General features: G+C 39.4%; 1 protein-coding gene across 29 annotated transcripts in view; it reads left to right on the top strand.

The window, feature by feature from the left end:
- kif1b (kinesin family member 1B) overlaps positions 1–21,825 on the top strand; it is a 216,768-nt gene that overhangs the window by 84,904 nt on the left and 110,039 nt on the right. For 17 of the 29 annotated variants that reach the window (XM_043676220.2, XM_043676216.2, XM_087980270.1 and 14 more), the window contains 4 exons: positions 5,308–5,387; positions 6,758–6,833; positions 19,481–19,560; positions 20,972–21,078. In XM_043676220.2, coding sequence (XP_043532155.2) covers positions 5,308–5,387; positions 6,758–6,833; positions 19,481–19,560; positions 20,972–21,078 — 343 coding nt within the window. Of the gene's footprint in view, positions 1–5,307; positions 5,388–6,757; positions 6,834–10,302; positions 10,363–16,869; positions 16,933–19,480; positions 19,561–20,971; positions 21,079–21,825 lie in introns of all 29 variants that reach the window. The other 12 variants (XR_015753427.1, XM_043676210.2, XM_043676215.2 and 9 more) reach the window with 2 other exon arrangements.

The raw sequence follows: 21,825 nt of genomic DNA, 5'->3' as shown, positions 1-21,825 counted from the left end.
TACTCAGCCTTGCTACTGCCTGGGCCTGCGCAGCCATCTTAAGACCATAAGACGTAGGAGTGGAAGTAAGGCCATTCGGCCCATCGAGTCGTCTCTGCCATTTAATCATGGGTGATGGGCATTTCAACTCCACTTACCTGCAGTCTCCCTGTAGTCCTTAATTCCTTACAAGATTAAGAATTTATCAATCTCTGCCTTGAAGACATTTAATGTCCTGGCCTCCGCTGTGCTCCGTGGCAATGAATTCCACAGACCAACCACTCATTAGTAAAATGGTTGAAGAAATGTCTCCCCATTCTGTTCTAAATTGACTCCCTCTAATTCTGAGGGTGTGCCCATGGTTCCTAGTCTCCCAGCCTAATGGAAACAAATTCCCAGCGTCCACCCATTTTAAGCCATGCATTATCTTGTAAGTTTCTATTAGAGCTCCCCTCAACCTTCTAAACTCTAATGAATACAATCCCAGGATCCTGAGCTGTTCATCATATGTTAGGCCTACCATTCCAGGGATCATCCGTGTTAATCTCCACTGGACGCGCTCCATTACCAGTATGTCCTTCCTGAGGTGTAGAGCCCAGAATTGGATGCAGTATTCTAAATGGGCCTAACGAGTGCTTTATAAAATCTCAGAAACACATCGCTGCTTTTATATTCCAATCCTCTTGAGGTAAATGACAACATTCCATTTGCTTTCTTAATCACAGACTCAACCTGCAAGTCAGCCTTTTGAGAATCCTGGACTAGCACTCCCAGATCCCTTTGTAGTTTGGCTTTATGAATTTTTTCACCGTTTAGAAAATAGTCTATGCCTGTACTCTTTGTTTCCCAAATACAAGACCTTGCATTTGCCTATTGAATATAATTCAGTCCTTAATGAAGATCAGAGAAAATAAAGAATTCTCATTACCATTGCACAGCCAAATGCTGCTGTTCCATCCACTCAATGCAACATTTAAATTGTAAATTGACCGTGAGCAAGGTCCTTTAAGGACAATAGAAGGCTCCTTACATATCTCTTGCTGTACCCAAGGTGTCTCGTATTAATGTTGAAGAAGGTTTTGTACTAGTTTGAAGCCATTCAAAGTGACACGAATGTTTGACATTTGAAATGATGAATCAAAATTGCTCAGCAGGTTGGTGGTTTGAAGATGAGTGTGATAAATTTATGAGGTGGAACAAGGTGACCCTGCTTTATGCCAGGCCTCATGAATACTCTAGATTTTTGCATTTTGTACAGAGGTGCAGAGCAAGAACTAAATAATTCTCTTCAACGAAGGTAGATAATGTCTACTGTTCCGCAGCAGTCAATTCAAATACAAATGTCTGGGAGAACTCATTTGGGTGTGCTCTCCAAGCGTAGAGTGGTGATTGGCTCGAGGTACATTGAAATTTAGGAAATGCTACAACAGAAATCAGACAGGGATTGTCATATTTCAAATCTGAATGACCTGACAAGGGAGTACTTTTTTTAAAAAAAAATCTGTAAAGGAAATGGTATTGGCATTTTTATTGACTTACCATTAATGTAAAGGTCTCATAACTCATAATGAAAGAATGTCTTACAGATATCACTGTGATTATGCATTATTATTTGAAATCTCAATGTAAACCTGCAAATTAGTTCTGGGAATGCGCGTAGCTTGCTAAACAATGGTCACTCTTGTATAGGAAAATTAGGAGCAGGAGATTGCTATTCTCCTTCTCGTGGACCCTCCACCATTCAATTGAATCAAGGCTGATCTCTTACTGTACCACCCACTTTCCTCATGTTGCTTGGTATCTTCAATATCTAGAAATCTTTTGCTGTCGTGTTGAATCACTGAGCCTCCTCTGGTGATTCTTTGGAATCTCCACCTATCACTGGGTGAAAAATGTCTTTGGTGTCCCTATCATAAATGGCTTACCATTTATTCTGAGACTGTGTGCCCCTCCTAATTTCATCACTAAAGTAAAAAGCATTTGGATCAGGGAATAAGGAGGGCTGCACTATGATGTGACCAATGTATGCTGATTTGACCCATTTTTCTTCTGTATTTGACAGATATGTGAAGCCAGCTTTGTGGTGGAGAAACTCAGCAGGTCTGGCAGCATCTATGGAGTTAGAAATTATTGACGTTTCAAGTCTGATAGGACTCCTCTTAAGAAGATTCCTATCAGACTCAAAACTCTGTTTCTTTCTCCACAGACCTGCTGAGTTTTTTTTCGCGTGCCCATAGCATTTTGCTATTATTTGCTGAGGAGCAGGGCTGCTGCACTTGTGGCATTAGTTGTACCTGAGGGGCAGCTAAGTAACTCACATTAAAGAAAGGTTACAAACAGCAATAGCAGGAGCTTTGCAAAACCTGCCTTGTCAGGAAGTGGTCAAATGACGAGCTGAGAGGGACAAAGCAAGAGAGTAGTCTTTCAAAGAGCTAAATCATGAATGCGGATGTTTATCCTTTTTTTTTTTCCTGAGAGTTCTGTTCTAAGTACAGATACATTGCACTGTCGAAGATGCAAAGATGTGGATGCAGGGCAGAGTAACTATTTTATAATGTTAGTTAAAAAGCACGCACTCAAATTTACACGTGAGGATGTTTTTCTCCCACTTTGCTCAGTGATGGCATTTCTGCCTCTGACTCAGCCCCAGGCAACGTAGTTCAATATATAACCTACGCTGCCTCTTCAGTGTCGTACTAATGGAGTGCTGCAGCGTTGGAGGTTCAGTCTTTTGGATGAGACACCAAATCTGCCTGTTCTGAAGATTAAAAGATTCTGTGGTACCATTTAATGCAAATCAGGAAAGGTGGATGGCTATTTCTGTTATTGCTGTTATTGTGACCTATAACGTACAAATTGGATGACATTTTGTCTGCATACTGCTGACAGCAATCTAGTAAAATAAATAATTGGCATTTTAGGATGTCCTGAGGACATGTAAATTTGTGTGTGCTTTTTTTAGCTACCATTATAAAATGGCTACTCTGCCCTGCTTCCATATCTTTGCATCTTTTTGACAATGTGATGTATCTGCACTTACAGCAGAAATCACTGGAAGGAAATGATATTATTTTAATAAATATTGGAATGAAAGTCTTTTGGCCGGCTGTAAAATATTCCTGCTGGTACAAACCCTTTTACAGGCTCCTAATCTCAAATGTCATACTGTTCTTGTCAAATAACCTTTCATGGTAGCTTTGGCCATAGTCGACTGCAATATATTGATGGAAGAAAGGATGTAGTTGGTTAATGAGTCGAGGGATTTCTTCTATGTGTTGAAGCAGATATCTTTTCTTAAACCGACCTACCCCTCCCCCAGTAATGAATTTCAGAGCATGTAAGTGCTTTCCAAACCACATGAGAGAAGAGGCATTCTAATGATGCTGCAACTAATGCTGGTTACTACAGCAACTAGAGAACGTGCTGTGTCGATCCCTTGATCTTGAACCTGTCACAGAATGATGTCATTTCACTGGAAGATGCAAATAACGTTTCAAGGCAGGTGTAAACTAAAATGAGCAGGAGACTATTGTATGTTTGGTAATTAAAGTGTCATACATCCATATTGAAAACTAATAGTTATGATTTAAAAATCTCATCTGGACACTTTTTTCAACCATTTCTAATGGAGTAAATGTACATTTCTCATGTTTATGCAACGCAAGTTAAATTATAAAATATGGGTATAATGAGTTCCTGGTACCCAATATATCAGCGCAGTCAGAAATTAAAGTGTAACCTACATGGCATTGTTTAAAGGTACAGCGCAGAAAGGAGAAGCTGAAATTCAATGTTTCAGTTAGATTTTGTGTAACACAAGATTTTGTGTGACAGGATAAACACAGGAAGGATATTCCCAATGTCTGGTGAGTCCAGAGCCTGGGGTCACAGTCTAAGGATGCAGGGTAGGACATTTAGGACTGGAATGCGGAAAATGTTTTCACTGAGTGGCTGAGGCCAAAACATTGACTGTTTTCAAGAAGGCGTTAGAGGTCAAAAGTGGGTGCAGGAGACAGAATTAGATGATCAGCCATGACTGCATTGAATGGCAGATCCGGCTGAAAGGGCCAAATGGCCTATTCCAGTTCCTATTTTCTATGTTTGTGTTATGACTGAAGCAGAACTTGTTATAAAAACATGTCATCATCTAACAAAGATGGTTTGTCATTTTAAATCAAACTCTTCAGAATAACTTCTTGATTGATTGAGTTAGTGTGCTTTTCAGTTAAGCAGTGAATGTTATCTTCTTGCTTGGATCAAATCTGAACTAATTAACTTGTGGATAGGATGCCACTCTTCAGATGGGAGCTCCTTCCTGGAGAGGTTCCAGTTGATCCAATCATATCACAAAACATGTCTGGTGTTTATTTCAAGATAAGAAAGCCTAGATCATTGGTATTTGACAGGAAAGAACTGTAGCTAAGAGGGATGGGCACACTTTGAAACATTTGGGAGATTCTAGAAAGCAATCCTTTGCAGACTGATTGGCCATTACCTGGGATTCTTAAATGCTTTACCATTAACCCTTTTTATAACCTTCTATTCTGAAAGAAAAGCTTGCATTATTGTGACACTTATCATGATCCATATATGTTTTGAAACCACTTTACAACCAATGAAGCTTCTTGAAGCTAATTTAAAAAAAAAACTTGGAGTAAATCATGTATGATGTTTGCTCATGGATCAATTGCATCCATTGAATGATGGTACAGACCTGAGGGTGTACACTATTCATGTACAGTGGTTGCTTTCAGAGTAAATCTTAATAACCATTTCCTCTGGCAGCTCTTATACATGTGCTTTGTGTATGTAGATTCCAATTTCACATTATAATCAAAGGATACCCAACTAAATTGTTTTGTTTTGTTTTATTTCCAGGTAAAATGTAGGAAGTTACTAAAGTTTAAGAGATTGTTAATCTCAGACTGTGTCCACTTTCTGGTTTGTAGATATGCAAACAATGAGTATTCATTTTCAAAAACAAAATGTTGTGGGAGGGGCTTCTGAATAAAGAAGATCGAAGCATCTGGATGAAACTATATCCTAAAAGTATGAATCAACAACATTAACTTTCCAGAAGGAGATTCCTTCACATCTTTTTATTCTTTAGTGACAGATTTGGTAATTAGATATATTGTGACTTGGTAGGGCCAGGATGAAACTCTTCGTCTGTGTTCTTAATTCATTTTTCTAGGGGTGTCTGTGGCGTAATGGTAGTGCCCCTACCTCTGGGCCTGGATTCAAGTCCCACCTGCCCTTGAAAGATGTCATTATATATCTGAATAGGTTGATTCAAAAATATCTGAAGGTGCATATTTCTATTTGCAGGAATCAGAAAAGATCATCGCTGAGCTGAATGAGACCTGGGAGGAGAAGCTGAGGAAAACTGAAGCAATTCGAATGGAGAGGTCAGAACCTTAGTCCTTTCAAAACCTTTATTTCAAAGCGGTGGTCATGCCACAAATCTTTCGACCCCCATATTCTGTTCAAATTTACAAGTACTTTTTTTTCCCCTGTACAAGTACACTTCTCACTCTGCAGAGTGTAGCTTGACTTTACTAACCTGGCCCAAACAAGGAATTTAATTCAATTTTAATCCTAATTTTTGACCAAGACATTGTGACCCATTTATATTCATAAGAATAAAAGTATACTTTGCTGCACTAAATCAAGATTGCTTGTCCAGAACATTGACTTTCATTGTACGGATATAATGACTACCATCAGGGCTGCTCCTCCTACTCCGGAACATAATACTCCTTTTGTAACAATGTCAGAGTTATGCTTGTCCTTAATGGTTAGAAATTCAATTTGACAGTCAGCAAGCAGTATTTTTTAATTTAATAGGAAGGTAGATTCTTTTATCTGATGTTCCTTGTACCTCCTCTTCAAATGCAATCTGAGTTAACTGAAACTGTCATTGTTTATCTGTGTACTGAATTATAATTTTTAGATTTTTTTGTCATTGAATGACCTTTGCACAGAAAACATTTTTATTTTGAAGATGGCAGAATCTTTAGTGAGCCAAGGTTTTAGCCACTTTTTGAAGTCCTGACTCATTTTGCAGATAATATCTGACTTTAGATCCTCTATGATTACAGAGAGTCTTGCTGCAATGATTGTTTTATTACAAAGTGAGTCCAGAGTATTTTGTGTGTATATACTTTGTTGTATGTGTCTGCAACTACAGTAAGTTGATTTGATTTCCCTTCGTTTAGAGGATACTGTACGCAATGATGAATTGTGGCCTTTTTAAAAAAGAATGATATTAAAAAAGCTAAGCTGGGTGATACTAGGAGCACGTGCATAAGCAGCGATATCTCGTAAATATATTTTTAAAAAGTGTGACAAATACATAAAAATGAGCGGTTTAATGAAGGTATATGGTATCATAAAACTAAAGACTTATAGCAGGATTTTAATTTTTAAAAATCAGAACATGCGGTCAGCAACATACTGTTTTTAAAAACCTTTTCTCAAGTGTCCCTGAAATTCCCACCTGTTATCCATTTATTTCGTGAAATAAAGACATTGGCAGTTGGGTGTAGAAAAGGAATATTTTTGACTCTCTGAACGTGTTTAATTTTCCATTGGAAGGTGATGTTGGCTTTTCAGTGAATATGCAAGCACATGCTGTGTTTTGCGAAGCTTCTGGGCTGTTTAGATTCAGTGTACTAATGCTTCTCATTTGTTGTGACATCATAATCAGAGCTAGTTGTTGAGCTGAGCTGAAACCATTCATTAGCAGCTGACTGCAGTGATATTTCTTTAATCCTAGGGAGGCCCTCTTGGCTGAAATGGGAGTTGCTATACGAGAGGATGGAGGCACTTTGGGAGTATTTTCCCCGAAAAAGGTAGATCCTTTATATCAAACATTGTATGTAAAGCCAGAAGCAAAACTGGCACAAAGGTGGAAAAGTTAATCAGATGGTTACTTAGTACTTAAATTTTCCTTTAACTATTTGCTTCCTGATTTTTCCGAAAGCTTTCCTTTTTTTTTAAAATCGTTACAGCTTTTGCTTCAGTCACCTACGTTTGTACTGTCTTCCTGCATCATCTGTAATGTGACTGTGTGCATTTTGTATATGTAGCCTCCACTGGTGTGCACTGGCCAGAAGTCAAGGTGTTAGAACTACTTGCAGAATATTATAATTACTTCTATTTAACGTCACAAAATACTCGCAGCATCTCCATGTAGAGATATGGATGTGGAAAGTCGGCCACAAACTCATCGAGTGGCAGAGAACCTTAAAAGGCTGAATTGTCTGCTTCTCCTGGTTCTTATGATTTTATGTTCTTACATTGTTCCTTGGATAATTTCAAAAGGTACTGGAAATATCTGATGCAACAATAGAAATTGCTGGAAAAGCTCAGCAGGTCTGGTAGCATTTCTGAAGAGAAATCAGAGTTAAGGTTTTGGGTCAAGTGACCCTTCCTCAGAACGGTGAGGGGCGGTCTCTCGACCTGAAATGTTAACTCTGATTTCTGTCCACAGATGCTGCCAGATCTGCTGAGCTTTTCCAGCAATTTCTATTGTTGTCTCTGATTTACAGCATCTGCAGTTCTTTTGGGAAATATCTGATTTGTTTTGTCATGTTCCCTCATTAAGGCCCAGGGTAGAAGTGTTCCATTTCTTTTGTATTTTCAATTTTGACATTTGTTCATTTGGAACAAAGAAAATTACAGCACAAGAATAGGCCTTTTGGCCCCTCAAGCCTGCGCCGATCCAGACCCTCTATCTAAACCTGTTGCCTATTTTCTAAGGATCTGTATCCCTCTGCTCCCTACCTATTCATGTATCTGTCCAGGTGGATCTTAAATGATACTATTCTGCCCGCTTCTACCACCTCCACAGGCAACACATTCCAGGCACCTACCACTCTCTGCGTAAAGAACTTTCCACTCCTATCTCCCTGAAACTTATTCCCTCTCATCTTGAACTTGAGACCCCTAGTAATTGAATCCCCCATTCTTGCTATCCACCCTATCTATATAACTCATGATTTTGTACACCTCAATCAGGACCCCCCTCAACTTCCATCTTTCTAAGGAAAATAATCCAAATCTACTCAACCTGTCTTCATAGCTAGCGCCCTCCGTACCAGGCAACATCCTGGTGATCCTCCTCTGCACCCTTTCCAAAGCATCTACATCCTTTTGGTAATGTGGTGAACAGAACTGTACATAGTATTTCAAATGTGGCCAAACCAAAGTCTTATACAACTATAACATGACCTGCCAACTCTTGTCTCGAGAATGTAGTGCTGGAAAAGCACAGCCGGTCAGGCAGCATCCGAGGAGCAGGAGAATCAACGTTTTGGGTAGGAGCTCTTCATCAGGAAGGGCATCCTCCCTGCCAACTCTTGTATTCAATACCCTGTCCGATGAAGGAAAGAATGCCGCATGCTGCCTTGACCACTTTATCGACCTCCGTTGCCACCTTCAGGGTACAATGGACCTGAACATCCAGATCTCTCTACACATCAATTTTTCCCAGGGCCTTTCCATTTACCATATAGTTCAATCTTGAGTTGGATCTTCCAAAGTGCATCATCTCGCATTTGACCAGATTGAACTCCATCTGCTATTTTTCCACCCAACTCTCCAATCTAACCATATTCTGTTGTTTCTCTGACCGTCTCCTTCACTATCTGCCTCTTGACCAATCTTGGTGTTATCTGCAATCTTGCTAATCAGGCCACCTATACCTTCCTCCAGATCATTTAATAAATTACAAGCAGCAGTGGTCCCAGCATGGATCCCTGTGGAACACCACTAGTCACAGTTTTCCATTTTGAGAAACTCCCTTCCACTACTACTCTCTCTCTCCTGCTGCCCAGCCAGTTCTGTATCCCTCTAGCTAGTACACTCTGGACCCCATGTAACTTCACTTTCTCCATCAGCTTACCATGGGGAACCTTATCAAACGCCTTAGTGAATTCCATGCATATGACATCTACAGCCCTTCCCTCATCAATCAATTTTGTCACTTCCTCAAATAATTCTGTTACGTTGGTAAGACATGACCTTCCTTTCTCAAGACCATGCTGCCTATCACTGATAAGCCCATTTTTCTCCAAATATAAATAGATCCTATCCCTCAGTATCTTCTCCAGCAACTTCTCTACCACTGACGTCAGGCTCACTGGTATATCATTACCTGGATTATCCTTGCTACCCTTCTTAAACAAGTGAACAACATTAACAATTCTCTAGTCCTCTGGGAGTTCAAGGATGCTGCAAAGATATCTGTTCAGGCCCAACCTATTTCCTTTCTCGCTTCCCTCAGTAACCTGGAATAGATCTCATCCGGACCTGGAGAATTGTTCCCCTTAATGTTTAGTTTAGATTAGTTCCTGGAATTAACGTTGTGTCAATATTTCTATAGTAACTGACACTGATGTTGCTGCAAAACTGGGTTACTTTGAGTGGACTGTTCCCAAAATTGATGAAGACCTGAACATTTGAGATTTGAGTGTTGCTGTGAATTAACTGTTAAAAAGCAACTATTAATTATGCACACTTTAATCATAGAATCCCTACAGTGTGGAAACAGACCCTTCAGCCCAACAAGACCACATCAACCCTCCGAAGAGTAACCCACCCAGACCCATTCCCCTACCCTATATTTCCCCCTGACTAATGCACCTAGCCCACATATCCCTGAACACTATGGGCAATTTAGCATGGCCAATTCACCTAATGTGTACATCTTTGGTCTGGGGGAGGAGATCGGAGCACCCAGAGGAAACCCATGCAGGTGCTGGGAGAATGTGCAAACTCCACCCAGATTGTCACCCAAGGCTGGAATCGAACCCGGCTCCCTGGCGCTGAGAGGCAGCAGTGCTAACCACTGAGCCATTATGTCACCCCGTAATGATGATATATGAAGAAAATGGGTAGAAAATTCATGCTTATTTAAAATTCTGAACTTTATTTAAATTCAAAATATAATTAATTTCCAATGGGATCTGTTCTGTTAATGATGACCCTACAATCTTATGACTATTACACATCTGAACTTTAAGTGGGAACTTTGTACTGGACATGTTAACCATTTCAACCAGTAATAGGGAATGATGTTGTCCACACTTTTTTTTAAAATCCTCACTAATGTCAAATTAAATAGCATGAAATTATGCCAATAGCTCTTGCTTAATAATATTTTTTTTTAATACCATTGTTTTCCTGAGTGTAGTCTTGGGTCACAAACGTAAGGCTTATATATGCACACCAGTGTCAAGAAACCTATTTAATTATTTGTTTGCTGTTGTCATGTACTTTAACTTTTGCTCCTGTTTTCTGCCATTGCATCCCGTTCAGATTAATGACCGGTCATCATCTGACTTGTTTGAATCAGATGAAATGTTTACTCCTGAAAAGGTTGGTTTGCAACATTTCAGTTCATGAGCCTGAGACTAAAGTTGAGAGTGGTAAAACTTTCACAGTGGTAATAGCTCTCATAAAAATCATTTATTAAGTTTGTACAGTTAAATAAAAACCACTTCTGATCATTTTAGTCAAAGCCATACCTTATTTATCAAGAAGGGTGAAAGCCCAAAGATAATCACAGGAAATAATATCAGTTATTTATTTTAGATATTTTTTCAGAGATGTTATTGTACGCCACTAGAGCAGATGGGACTTGAACCTGGGTCTCCAGGAACATTGCGACTGTACCACAAGGACCAGATTTAAAGAATTAACTCTGGCCTCTAGTTTTCTAGTCCAATCACATTATCACTGGACCATGTCTCCCTCAGTAATTTCGTATCTCATGGTTATTCAGTTATATCATGTTTTGGTTTCCTTATTTGAGGAAGGATGTTCTGACTATGGAGGGAGTGTAATGAAGGGTTCCCACGCTGATTCCTGGGATGGGAGGATTGATGTGTGAAAGAGATTGGATTGATTAGGATTATATTCAAATGGAATTCAGAAGAGTCAGGGGTGATTGAGGAGAAATCCTTAAAATTCTCACAGGACCTCGATGGGCTAGACGCAGGAAGGATGTTACCAGTGGCCAGGGAGTCCAGAACCAGGGGTCACACTCTAAGGCTATGGGGTAGGCTATTTAGTACTGAGATGAGAAGCCATTTCTTTACCCAGAGAAGGGTGAGTCTGTGGAATTCTCTGTCATATAAAGGAGTTGAGGCCAAAATACTGAATGTTCTCAAGAAGGAGTTAGACATAGTTCTTGGGGCCAAAAATATAAAGCGTATGCAGCGCAGATGATAACAGGATATTGAGTTGGACGATCAGCCATGTTCAAATTCAATGGCAGAGCAGGCTCAAAGGGCAAAATGATCTACTACTGCTCCTATTTTCTCTTGGTTGCATATTTTCTACATTGCTATATATTATAATCCTAGTTTTGGCATCTCTTTAGATGTGTCAGGATTGCTGTATTCTATCAACATGTATGTGTGCATAGCTGTAACTAAACTGGGCATGACCTGTCGGAATGGTCGATCTGATGATGCAAACTTCTAAATTGTAATAATCTAAAGATTTCCAGTGATCTAGCTGGTAGCTGTGATTATTTCCTTTGGCAGTTTGTTCCATTGTGGGATTGTCCTTGGAAAGAAATACTGTTCACAAACTGTCTTGAAGCAAATGGTCTTTGTAGGTTCAGTAGCCTCTGAGAGAGAAAGAGTCAACGTTTCAACTCTGCTACAGCTCTTCCTCCGGGTTCATCAGGGACCCTAAATGTTAATTCTGTTTCTCTCTGCAGCTCTGCCAGATTTGCTGAGTTTTTGCAGCACTTCTTCACAGGGTCATAGTCATATAACACTGAAACAAATGGTCCTACTTTTTTATTTATTCATTTTTTGATTGCAGTATGCGTGTCGCTGATTGGGCCAACATTTATTGCCCGTCCCTAGTTGCCCTTTGAGAAGGTGGTGTTGAGCTGCTTTCTTGAACAGCTGCAGTCCAGTTGCTCTGGGTTGACTCACAATGCCATTTAGGAGGGAATTCCAGGATTTTGACCCCTACTTGTCCACTCTGACCAGATCACCGAAACTGATCTAGTCTCATTTGCCATCATTTCCCTCTAAACCCTTACCATGTCGCCTTTTGAATTTTGTAATCTTACCTGCTTCCAATGCAAGCACTACCATCTTCATGAAGAAGTTGCTTCTCAGGTCCCTTTCAAATGTTTCCCCTCTTATCTTAAATCTATGCCTCTGGTTTTAGACTCTTCCATCCTCGGTGAAAAAACCTTAGCTGTTCACCCTATGCATGTCACTCATTCTTGTGTTTTTATTTCAGATTTCCAGCATCCGCAGTGTATTGCTGGAAAAGCTCAGCAGGTCTGGCAGCATCTGTGAAGGGAGAAATCAGAGATAATGTTTCGGGTCCAGTGACCCTTCTTGAGAATGTTAAAAATCACACATCAGCATCTGTGAAGGGTAAAATCAGAATCAATGTTTCGGGTCCAGAGACTGACTGTGCTCAAGAAGTGATGTGGAGGAGCCAGTTTTGGACTGAGGTGTACAAAGTTAAAAATCACACAAAGCCAGGTTATCTTCCAACAGGTTTATTTGGAAGCACTAGCTTTCGGAGCGCCGCTCCTTCAACAATCCAGGTTTGTTCAACATATCATTTCACTTGCATGACACTGTGATCTTTTGCTATAAATTCTGTGCCTTATGATCTTATGCTCCACAACCACCTGATGAAGGAGCAGTGCTTCCAAATAAATCTGTTGGACTATGACCTGTTGTTGCGTGATTTTTAATTTTGTACACCCAGTCTTTTTCTGGGTAGCTGCTTTTTGTTTTGTCATTGCCAGGGGCTACTAGTTACTTGCCTCAGTCACTGTTTTCACCAGTCTGTTTTGTAATTTTTTCCTTGCTTTGTTGGTTCTTGTTCCAAACCTTTGATCAAGTATGTGACACGAATATGACTGAATCATGCAGCACATCTTTGGACCACCTCAGTCCCGTCTGGTTTTGCAGTGGTAGTGTCCATACCCCTGAGTCAGGAAACATTCCTTCTATTTCCTGTCTGCCTTAGAGGTGGGTTCATAACATGTATGAAATAGTTGCTTATAAAGCATTTTTTTCATAACCCTGGTCTTGAAGAATCATAACCATCTTTGGAGCTCTGTTTTTCTCGTAGTGCTGCCCCGTCCCTGGGCTAAAAAACCACCTGCAACAGAGGTGTGTCACAATATGTCTGAATAAGTTGATTAAAAATCCAAAGGGATCATACAGTGCACTGGTAGTATCTCTGTCTCTGGGTCAAAAGGTTCAAGTCCCATCTGCAATAGATTTGAGTCACAACATGCCTGAGCAGATTGTTTTACCAGAATAAACTATAAAGTTCACGTGAATAACTAGTTCTGAGCTCTGCTAACTATGTAGGCGTCATCGGTTTTGGGTGCCAGTTACATTTTCACATCGTGGATCTATGGGATTGTTCAGTGCTACTAAAAACATGGAAAATAGGAGCAACAGTCGGCCATTTGGCTCTTTGAACTTATTCCACTGTGATGGTACCGTGGATTTAAGAGGTGTATTTTGTCTTGGTTTTTTTTTTTGACAAGAGGTTTTAAGGCAGAGGTAGTGAGCAGTCTCCCAGAGCCACTAGAGTAAACCGCGTGTGAGGCCGTGGGGTTTTTTCAAAAGTTGGAACAGAAACAACTCCCACAGAACCTTTAGTTTTAGCTTTCTGCAGTTGTTGCTGGGGTCTCAACAAGGTTATAAGCTGCAGTAAATCTCTCCCAGCTGCTACACTCTCTCAGAATTTTCTCTTGATTTTCTTCTCCCTCCTGGGCTGCTGGAGATGCATGTGGGACAATCTGTTTTCTGAATTTAAGGGTGTGTTTATGGGATGTTATTATATTGGAACAGTGAATTAGAAATATACACTATCTGTTATTCTGTTGTGCAAGAGAGTTAAGTTAATCCAATTCCTTCCTTTTTTTTTTGTTGTAATGTAACTATAGTGGATGAATAAAGCATGTTTGGTTTAAATCCAGATGTTTGACCAATTGAATTGCATCTGGAATGCAAAACCTTACATTTAGCTTTAAAATAAAACCAAGTTCAGGTCTAAACCGTCTTTTGAATATTTTGGGAAGGGGGTTTGCTCTGGTCTATAACATCTACCCTTCAATATGATCATAGCTGATTATCCAATTCATTGCCCTGTATCCACTTTCACTACAGACACTTTGTGATCCCTTTAGCCATAAGAAATATACCTAACTCACTCTGTTAATGAAGAGAATTTAAAAGTGAGCTGTAGATTTTGCAAAGCAGTCATTTGAACTGGGGTTTGTTAAACTTCAGCTCTGTGCTTGGACAGAGCTGTGCTATTGATGCAACAAAGTTCAGAAAGTGTGAGGATAGCAGCAAAACATTTCCTTGACTGTCACTCAGTAGCAATTCCATGTAACTGACCTATTGGGTTGATGGAATGGGCACATTGCTTGTAAATACATGTCACAGTTTTTAGATATTTTGGAGTATGCCAAGCTCAACTATAACACGCTAAGGCAGATTTTCTTTTTGAGTACTGGGATCTTAGCGAGTTTTGAGAAGATTTGTAACTCGGGTTGAGATTCTGGATGTAAGTTTGCTCGCTGAGCTGGGAGGTTCGTTTCCAGACGTTTCGTCACCATACTAGGTAACATCTTCAGTGGGCCTCAGACGAAGCAGTGTACATGATTCCTGTTTTCTATTTATATGTTTGGGTTTCTTTGGGTTGGTGATGTTACCACAGGAAATGACGTCACCTCAGGAAATAACTTCCCTTTTATCTTTAAATAATAGTTGCCACAGAAAGGCCCTTAATTTAAAGCAGCAAAAAAAAATCTGTTCTGAGGAAGGGTCACACACCCAAATTGTTAGCTCCGATTTCTCTCCCCAAATACTTCCAGAGCTGCTGAGCTTTATCATCAGTTTCTGTTTTTGTTTCTGAATTCCAGCATCCACCCTCCCCCCAAATATTCAGAAGATAGTTTAGACCTGAACTTATTCTTATTTTAAAGCTAAATGTAAGGTTTTGCATTCCAGATGCAATTCAATTCAGTTTTTTCTTTTAAAAAAAGCCTCTTTGCCCTTTTGCCCTGAATGCTATGTTCTGTACTGCTTAGCTATCTTTAATAAAGAGTTATAAAATTTTATCTTAGATTCGATTCTAAGATGTAAAGTTTTGTTGCAAAGAAGTCAGCGTACTAGTCAAGTTATCACATTGAAGGTGCATGACCTGTAACAAGTTGCATTTATACAGCCTTGTTGCAAGAAACTCGTCCCAAGAAATTTCGCAAGACTGTTATGAAACAAATTTTGTTGTGCAGCTATGTAAGAAAATATTAGGTGAGTTTAAGGATCATCTTAAAACAGGAATGAAAGGTAAATATTATAGAGCTAGGTGTGGGCAAGAAAGGCTTGGAAGGATTTGAGTACAAGAATAAGGATTTTAAAATTTGAAACAAAAAAAAACAAATTGTTGGAGAAGCTCAGCAGGTCTGGCAATGTTTGTGGAGAGAAAATAGGTAAACCTTTAGAACTTCACTCCTTCATTTCTGAAGAAGGGTCACTGGACGAAATATTAACTCCTGCCAGACCTGCTAAGTTTCTCCAGCAGTTTCTGGTTTTTGTTTCAGATTTGCAGTGTCTGCAGTTCTTTTGTTTATTTTAAAATCAAGGCTTTGTTCAATTCCAATCAATTCAAGATGAGTCAGTCATTGCAGGGTTGAAGGGTGAATGCATTGTTTTGGGTTAGAACACAGGCAGCTATGTTTAGATGAACTCCATTTTCTTTTTATAGTTTGGATGATTGGAAGTTGACCTGGGGATCATTAGAACAGTCAAATCTGAAGATAAAAATATAAGTGAGGGTTTTAGGAGCAGATGGATTGAGCCACAGATGGAATTGGCTGATATTAGAGGTGTAAGGAGGTCCTCTTTGTAATGGAGTCTATCCCATTCAGTACAATAATATTACCTGAGATGGTTCTCATCACCTTCTCCTGAGTTAATGTGTCCCATGGTTTAGGTGTCCAACAATGTGACTTCTGAGAGTAAATCCATATGAAGGATAAAAGATTTTGTAAAGTCAATGGGTCTTCTGCACGAATGTTCTGTAAATGGTGAGTAGGTGAAGGGCATTGTGCAGGACATATTCCCTGATTAACTGATAGAAGTGGATTAAGATCAATGTTGTGGATCCTAATTATGTGCAAACTCCTTTGATGCACTTGTATAATTGAAGTTATCAGTTGGACATTGCTTAGAAGTTTTGAAGAGATTATTAACTATTCTCAAATCAATCCATAAATCCAGCCCTTGAAAGAGTTGTGTAACAATTTCAACATTGCAAGATTGATATAAAATGTAAACTTAACAGTCTCCTGCACATTCTGATTTTACCTTTTCTTTTTATGGAAAGCATTACAGTTAACTTTTAAATGGATGTGATTAACATCGTGAGCCAAAGTGAATTTGTTTCAAGACACTCTGAAGTTTTGTGTAATTTTTGACTCTGCTGAGTTAAATTTAGTTATTAAATAATCTTAATTTTCCATTTTGTTCTATGTAGAATGATTGGTTGATATTGAGATTTCGTAGAGTAAGTTACCATAGTTGTCTTATTTGTGTGGCTTTGACTTGAGAGGAATCATCGACTCAAGGAAATTTGTGATATCATCACAGATTTTGTTTCAAGTCTCATGAACTCAAATGGCATTATTTCAGTTGTAAATCCTGCACAGTCTAATCTCTCCTACACTTGCTGCCTTGTGTTCCTTGTTTCATGTAATTCATGGTTCTCTTCACTTGTCCATGTTTTTTTTTGAGTTGTCTCCTTGTGTGTCTCCTTGTATTTTCTGTTACTTTTTACTTTGGCATTTCTGCTTCCTGACACCTTGTTGCTTAGGATTTGATTCCAAGGCCATGTGACCTTTTTGCTGACTCCTATGGTGTATTCTCTCCAAAGAAGGTTGGTATATCCGTTAGCATTAAGATGATATGGTGCTTGTGTTAATTTTATTGTATTGTACTGTATACTGTAAAATCTGTTGTGTCCATTTAACACAATACAATTTCAGGAGGTGTATCTCAAGCTGTTGATCAGTTTTCTCATCTGCAGTAGCACTTGGCATTGCATTATTTTGCTGTGGTCAGACTGTCTGGTCTGTGGACTATAAAATGAATAACATTATGCTTTAGTTGTTTGTATTTGGAGCAGTACACATCAGTTGGCTAATAAAGTCCCTAGAGTGCTGTTTCATCAGAATTGTTCACTCTGAGGGTCACGATGCTTCATTCGAGGGGAGAGATTGAGAAGGTGGGACATCAGCCAGTGCAGGAATTGAACCCATGTTGGGGGTCACTCTGCATCACTAACTAACTGTCCCAACTGATTCACCTCACCTTTGACTAAGAGGAATGATTCAAAAAGACAACCAGTAACCCATAATAGTTTAAATTTGGAGAGAGTTTGTGAAAATGTCCCTCTTGGGAGTGCTTTTCTGAAGAGTTTGAAAATCTAGAGGTGTCCTGGAATACTTTGGAGTGCTGACACTTGTATTATAGGTCAGTTTTGCTTTCTCCTATTGTAGTCTCCGACTAATATTCTAAATGCTTGCTTCCTTGTTGATTAAATTTGTTGAGTAAAAACCAATTGATCAAAAGTCATGAGATGCACCGTAATATATAATTCAATACCGCAGTGATTTAGACACAATTGATTTTGATTAAAGGTTGAACCAAGAATGATCAAAGACTTTTTTTTGCCTTTTAATTGACAGTTTTAAAACGGAATATTACTGCGGGATGTGATCAGCATATGGTTTAAATCTGTTCTTTCATCTCAAAGGATGACAATCTCTCTGGTCTCAGAGGATCTCGTGAAAGTTTGAGAACTCTAACCTCAATTTCTGGCTCAGGCCATCATGAACATTTTTCCAATGAGTTGGAAGTTACTGTTTGAGTTCTTAGTCATCATATTTCAATTCCATTTCTTCAGCTGTGTGGGCAGTCATAATTACTCTCATTTGAAGGAAACAGATTCAACAGCCCCCAGTTAAAACCTGCCTTCTCAAAGCAGTTTCACTGAGATTGCTGAAGAGTGGGGGAATTGCAGGGGGATGAGAGAACCATTACCAATTATATTCACAATGCTGTTATTCTCTATTATATATTTTTTTAAAATCAAATGTGCAAGCTATGATTTGAGCTGATAATTTGAATGTGCTTTAATTTCATTTCAAATTGCTTTTCATTTTGCCTTTTCATGTCAGTTCTGTCTTTGGGAGGGCTTTTAAAGACTGCAGCCAAGCAATCCTAGAGCTTCAGCCAAATTGATGTGCAAAAGAGTTTGAAAGACTGCATTAGTTACTCCTTAACTCATATAAATAAAAATTGTAATGCAATTACACTTTTTAGAATGGTGTAGATCGATGATATTCTGTTGCTAAGAGCTATTTCTGGTCACAAGACTGACTATAAGTGGTAATAACGTTGTTGCTACATTTCTGGTAGTACTCTCTCTTGAAAATCTTTAGCATTCATTGGCTTTAGCATAACAAAGTAGAAAGTGGGTTTGTATCTGTGGGATCTATCAATCCCCATAAAACCACTAGGTATACGAGTAGAATTAGGCCATTCAGCCCATTGAGTCTGCTCTGCTATTTGTTCATGGCTGATATGTTTCTCAGTTCCATTCTCCTGTATTCTCTTGGTAACTCTTGATCCTCTTAAAAAGGGATTTTCTTATTTTCATTCCCCCACTGATCAACAGAGCAGCTTTTATGTACAGCACCCTGTTAATAGAAATTTAATGCAATGTCCTTCCATCTGGTTCTTTGTATCATTTTGAAAATTTTAAACTGGATTTTTCTTCCCCACTCCTGAACAAGTTTATCAATTGAACACAGGTTGCATCGCGGCTACCTGATACCTCACCCAAGAGATCATTGTTGATGATGAGACTTTGGAAAGAGCAACTATGAGGCATTGAACTGTTTTTTTTCAGGGGAGGGAAAGGCGGCAGCAAAAACTCCATGTGATCATGCCCGCAACTACAAATGTATTATACAGACGTTACAAACACCATTGGGAGTTGGAGCTTTGGTGTTTTCTGATCCTTCTCCATCCCCTGTCCATTTCTATTCACCCTCAGAATATATCTGGACACACAAAAAGACCAGTTCTGACATCTCAGCTGCCTGGTTAACTAGCCATGTACCTGGGACTGAATTTGGTTGCTCTGCTAGTTTTGTTTTTGTTTATTTGTGCATTTATTGCTGGAGATATCCAGTGACCAAGCTGTGAACACCTTTTGCGTTTATTAGAGCGAAGGCTGGTCACTAAAATGCAATGTGATTTCACTTGATCTCGAGTCAGTTTAGTCATGATCACACTGATTTGGCGAGCGGGTAAGGATCATTTTGTTGCAAAGAATAATATGCTTCCAAGCAAAAATAGCCTAAATTACTAAAAAGACTACATATTTTCACAATGTTCTGTTCTGTTTTGCATGTCAGACACCACATCTTGTGAACCTCAATGAGGATCCTCTCATGTCAGAGTGTCTTCTTTACTACATCAAAGATGGCATCACCAGGTAATGAGATTCAATGAAAATTTATGCTAATTTCAACAAGACATTGCCCAATGGCAAACTGTGTTAATTTTTGATTTTACCTTAACAGTGATGGATTTATTTTCTCATTTAAGATGGGCTTTCTGGGTTTTGGTTTAAAAGGATTCAGTATCTTCATTACTCAGGTGTATTGAAATGTAGTCTTTTCTGCAATGAGAATGAATTAATTGTGTTAAGTAATTTTAATAGTTTAAATATATCTCATTTGATTTTTTTAACAGCACAAAATTATTCTGAAGACTGAGAATACCCGGTTGAAACCCAATGTTCAACCGTTTGGGGGAAAAAAAATAATTTGTACCTTATGTTTCAGTGGCTAAGTTTGCTGAAATTTTCCTTCCCTCAAACTTTAGTTGAGGTTATGGGTTAAGCAATAGAACAGAAAAAGGCCATTTAGCCTCTTGAGCCTGTTCCACCATTGAGTGAGATTGTGGCTGATCTGTGATTTGAAAGCACTTACCTGGCTTTGCTGTTTATCTGGGAGAAAGTGAGGGCTGGAGATCAGAGCTGAAAATGTGTTGCTGGAAAAGCGCAGCAGGTCAGGCAGCATCCAAGGAGCAGGAGAATCGACGTTTCGGGCATGAGCCCTTCTGTATATCGTTTGCTGTATATCGTTTTGTGTCTTTGGATAACATGAATCTAGCATCCTCTGTTTTAACATTCACAATTGATCTGGCACTTCCACCATCCTTTGTGTAGAAATGTCCCTTAATTTCAGTCTTCAAAGGCCTGGCTCTAATTTTTACGATATCACTCTTATCCTATTTGGAGGTGCCGGTGTTGGACTGGGGTGGACAAAGTTAAAAATCACACAACACCAGGTTATAGTCCAACAGTTTAATTGGAAGCACACTAGCTTTCGGAGTGACGCTCCTTCATCAGGTGATAGTGGAGGGCTCGATCCTAACACACAGAATTTATAGGAATCTTACACCAAAATAAATACAAACAATGTACAGCACAAACCAGAGAGTGCAGTGCAATACTCACTCAGTGTTTTTCTTGACAAAGTTAAATTGGATAATAAGCAGCCTTTGACTACTATACAAAGGTGGACCTAAATTTAAATTTGAGAAGCAGACCCTAAACTATGCTACCACGAATTTGCCAATTTAGCAGCTGTTCCCTGGATGTCTTTTAAGCCTTTGAAAAAGCAAAACCTTGCCCCCATTTCAGCTAAACTGGCTCGAGCCAGAGGAAAATAAAATTTTTTTTCAACCGTTTTTTGCATCTCTCCTGGTGATTCATGCTTCAACCTTACTTTTAATCAAGTCTATAATTAGATAATTACCACAATTGTAAGTGGAAACCTCACTTGATTTGCGAGTATGCTTAGCTGTAGTAAATGTGTATTTTTTTTTTAAATTATTAGGGTTGGCCAGGCAGATGCCCAGAGACGTCAAGATATTGTTCTCAGCGGTGCCCATATTAGAGAAGAGCACTGTAGTTTCAGGAGTGACAAGAATCCAAATGGAGAAGGTAAAAGTTAACACGCTGGTTTTATTTTCCACACAGTTCCTGAAGAGATTTGAATTGAATTGAATTTATTGTCACGTGTACCGAGGCACAGTGAAAAGCTTTGTCTTGTGAGCAATACAGGCAGGTCACAGAGTTAAGTAGCAAAGATAGTGAATAATAGGTAAACAGCGGCAAAAACAAAAACAAGGTGCAGGCGAATGTTAAGAGTTTGAGTCCATTCAGTATTCTAACAACAGTTGGGTAGAAACTGTTGCGAAACCAGCTGGTGCGTGTGTTCAGGCTTCTGTACCTTCTCCCCGATGGTAGAGGTTGTAGAAAAACATTGCCAGGGTGGGATTGATCTTTGTGAGAATGCTGGTGGCCTTTCCTTGACAGCGGGCCTGGTAGGTGGATTCTACAGATGGGAGGTTGGCCTTTGTGAGTGTCTGGGCCGAGTTCACCACTGTCTGTAACCATCTCCGATCTTGAATGGTACAGTTGCCATACCAGGTAGTGATACATCCAGACAGAATGTTCTCAATGTCGCACTATAAAAGTTGGGAAGGGTATTCACCGTCATGCCATATTTCCTCAGCTGCCTGAGGAAGAAAAGATACTGTTGGGCCTTTGTAACCAGTGCGTTCATGTGAAGAATCCAAGAAAGCTTGTGCATAAGCACTCCCAGGAGTTTGTCACTCTCCACTCATTCCCCCTCTGTGCTGTTAGTGTAGGGGGGGCATGAGTAACATCCTGCCGAAAGTCAATAAT

Source organism: Chiloscyllium plagiosum, unplaced genomic scaffold, assembly GCF_037043375.1.
Source record: "Chiloscyllium plagiosum isolate Xiang-an unplaced genomic scaffold, Cpla_swu_hap1 HiC_scaffold_37, whole genome shotgun sequence".
NCBI classification, from domain to species: Eukaryota; Metazoa; Chordata; class Chondrichthyes; order Orectolobiformes; family Hemiscylliidae; genus Chiloscyllium; species Chiloscyllium plagiosum.
Note: the sequence above shows the minus strand (reverse complement) of the source record. Positions and strands in the feature narration are given on the sequence as shown.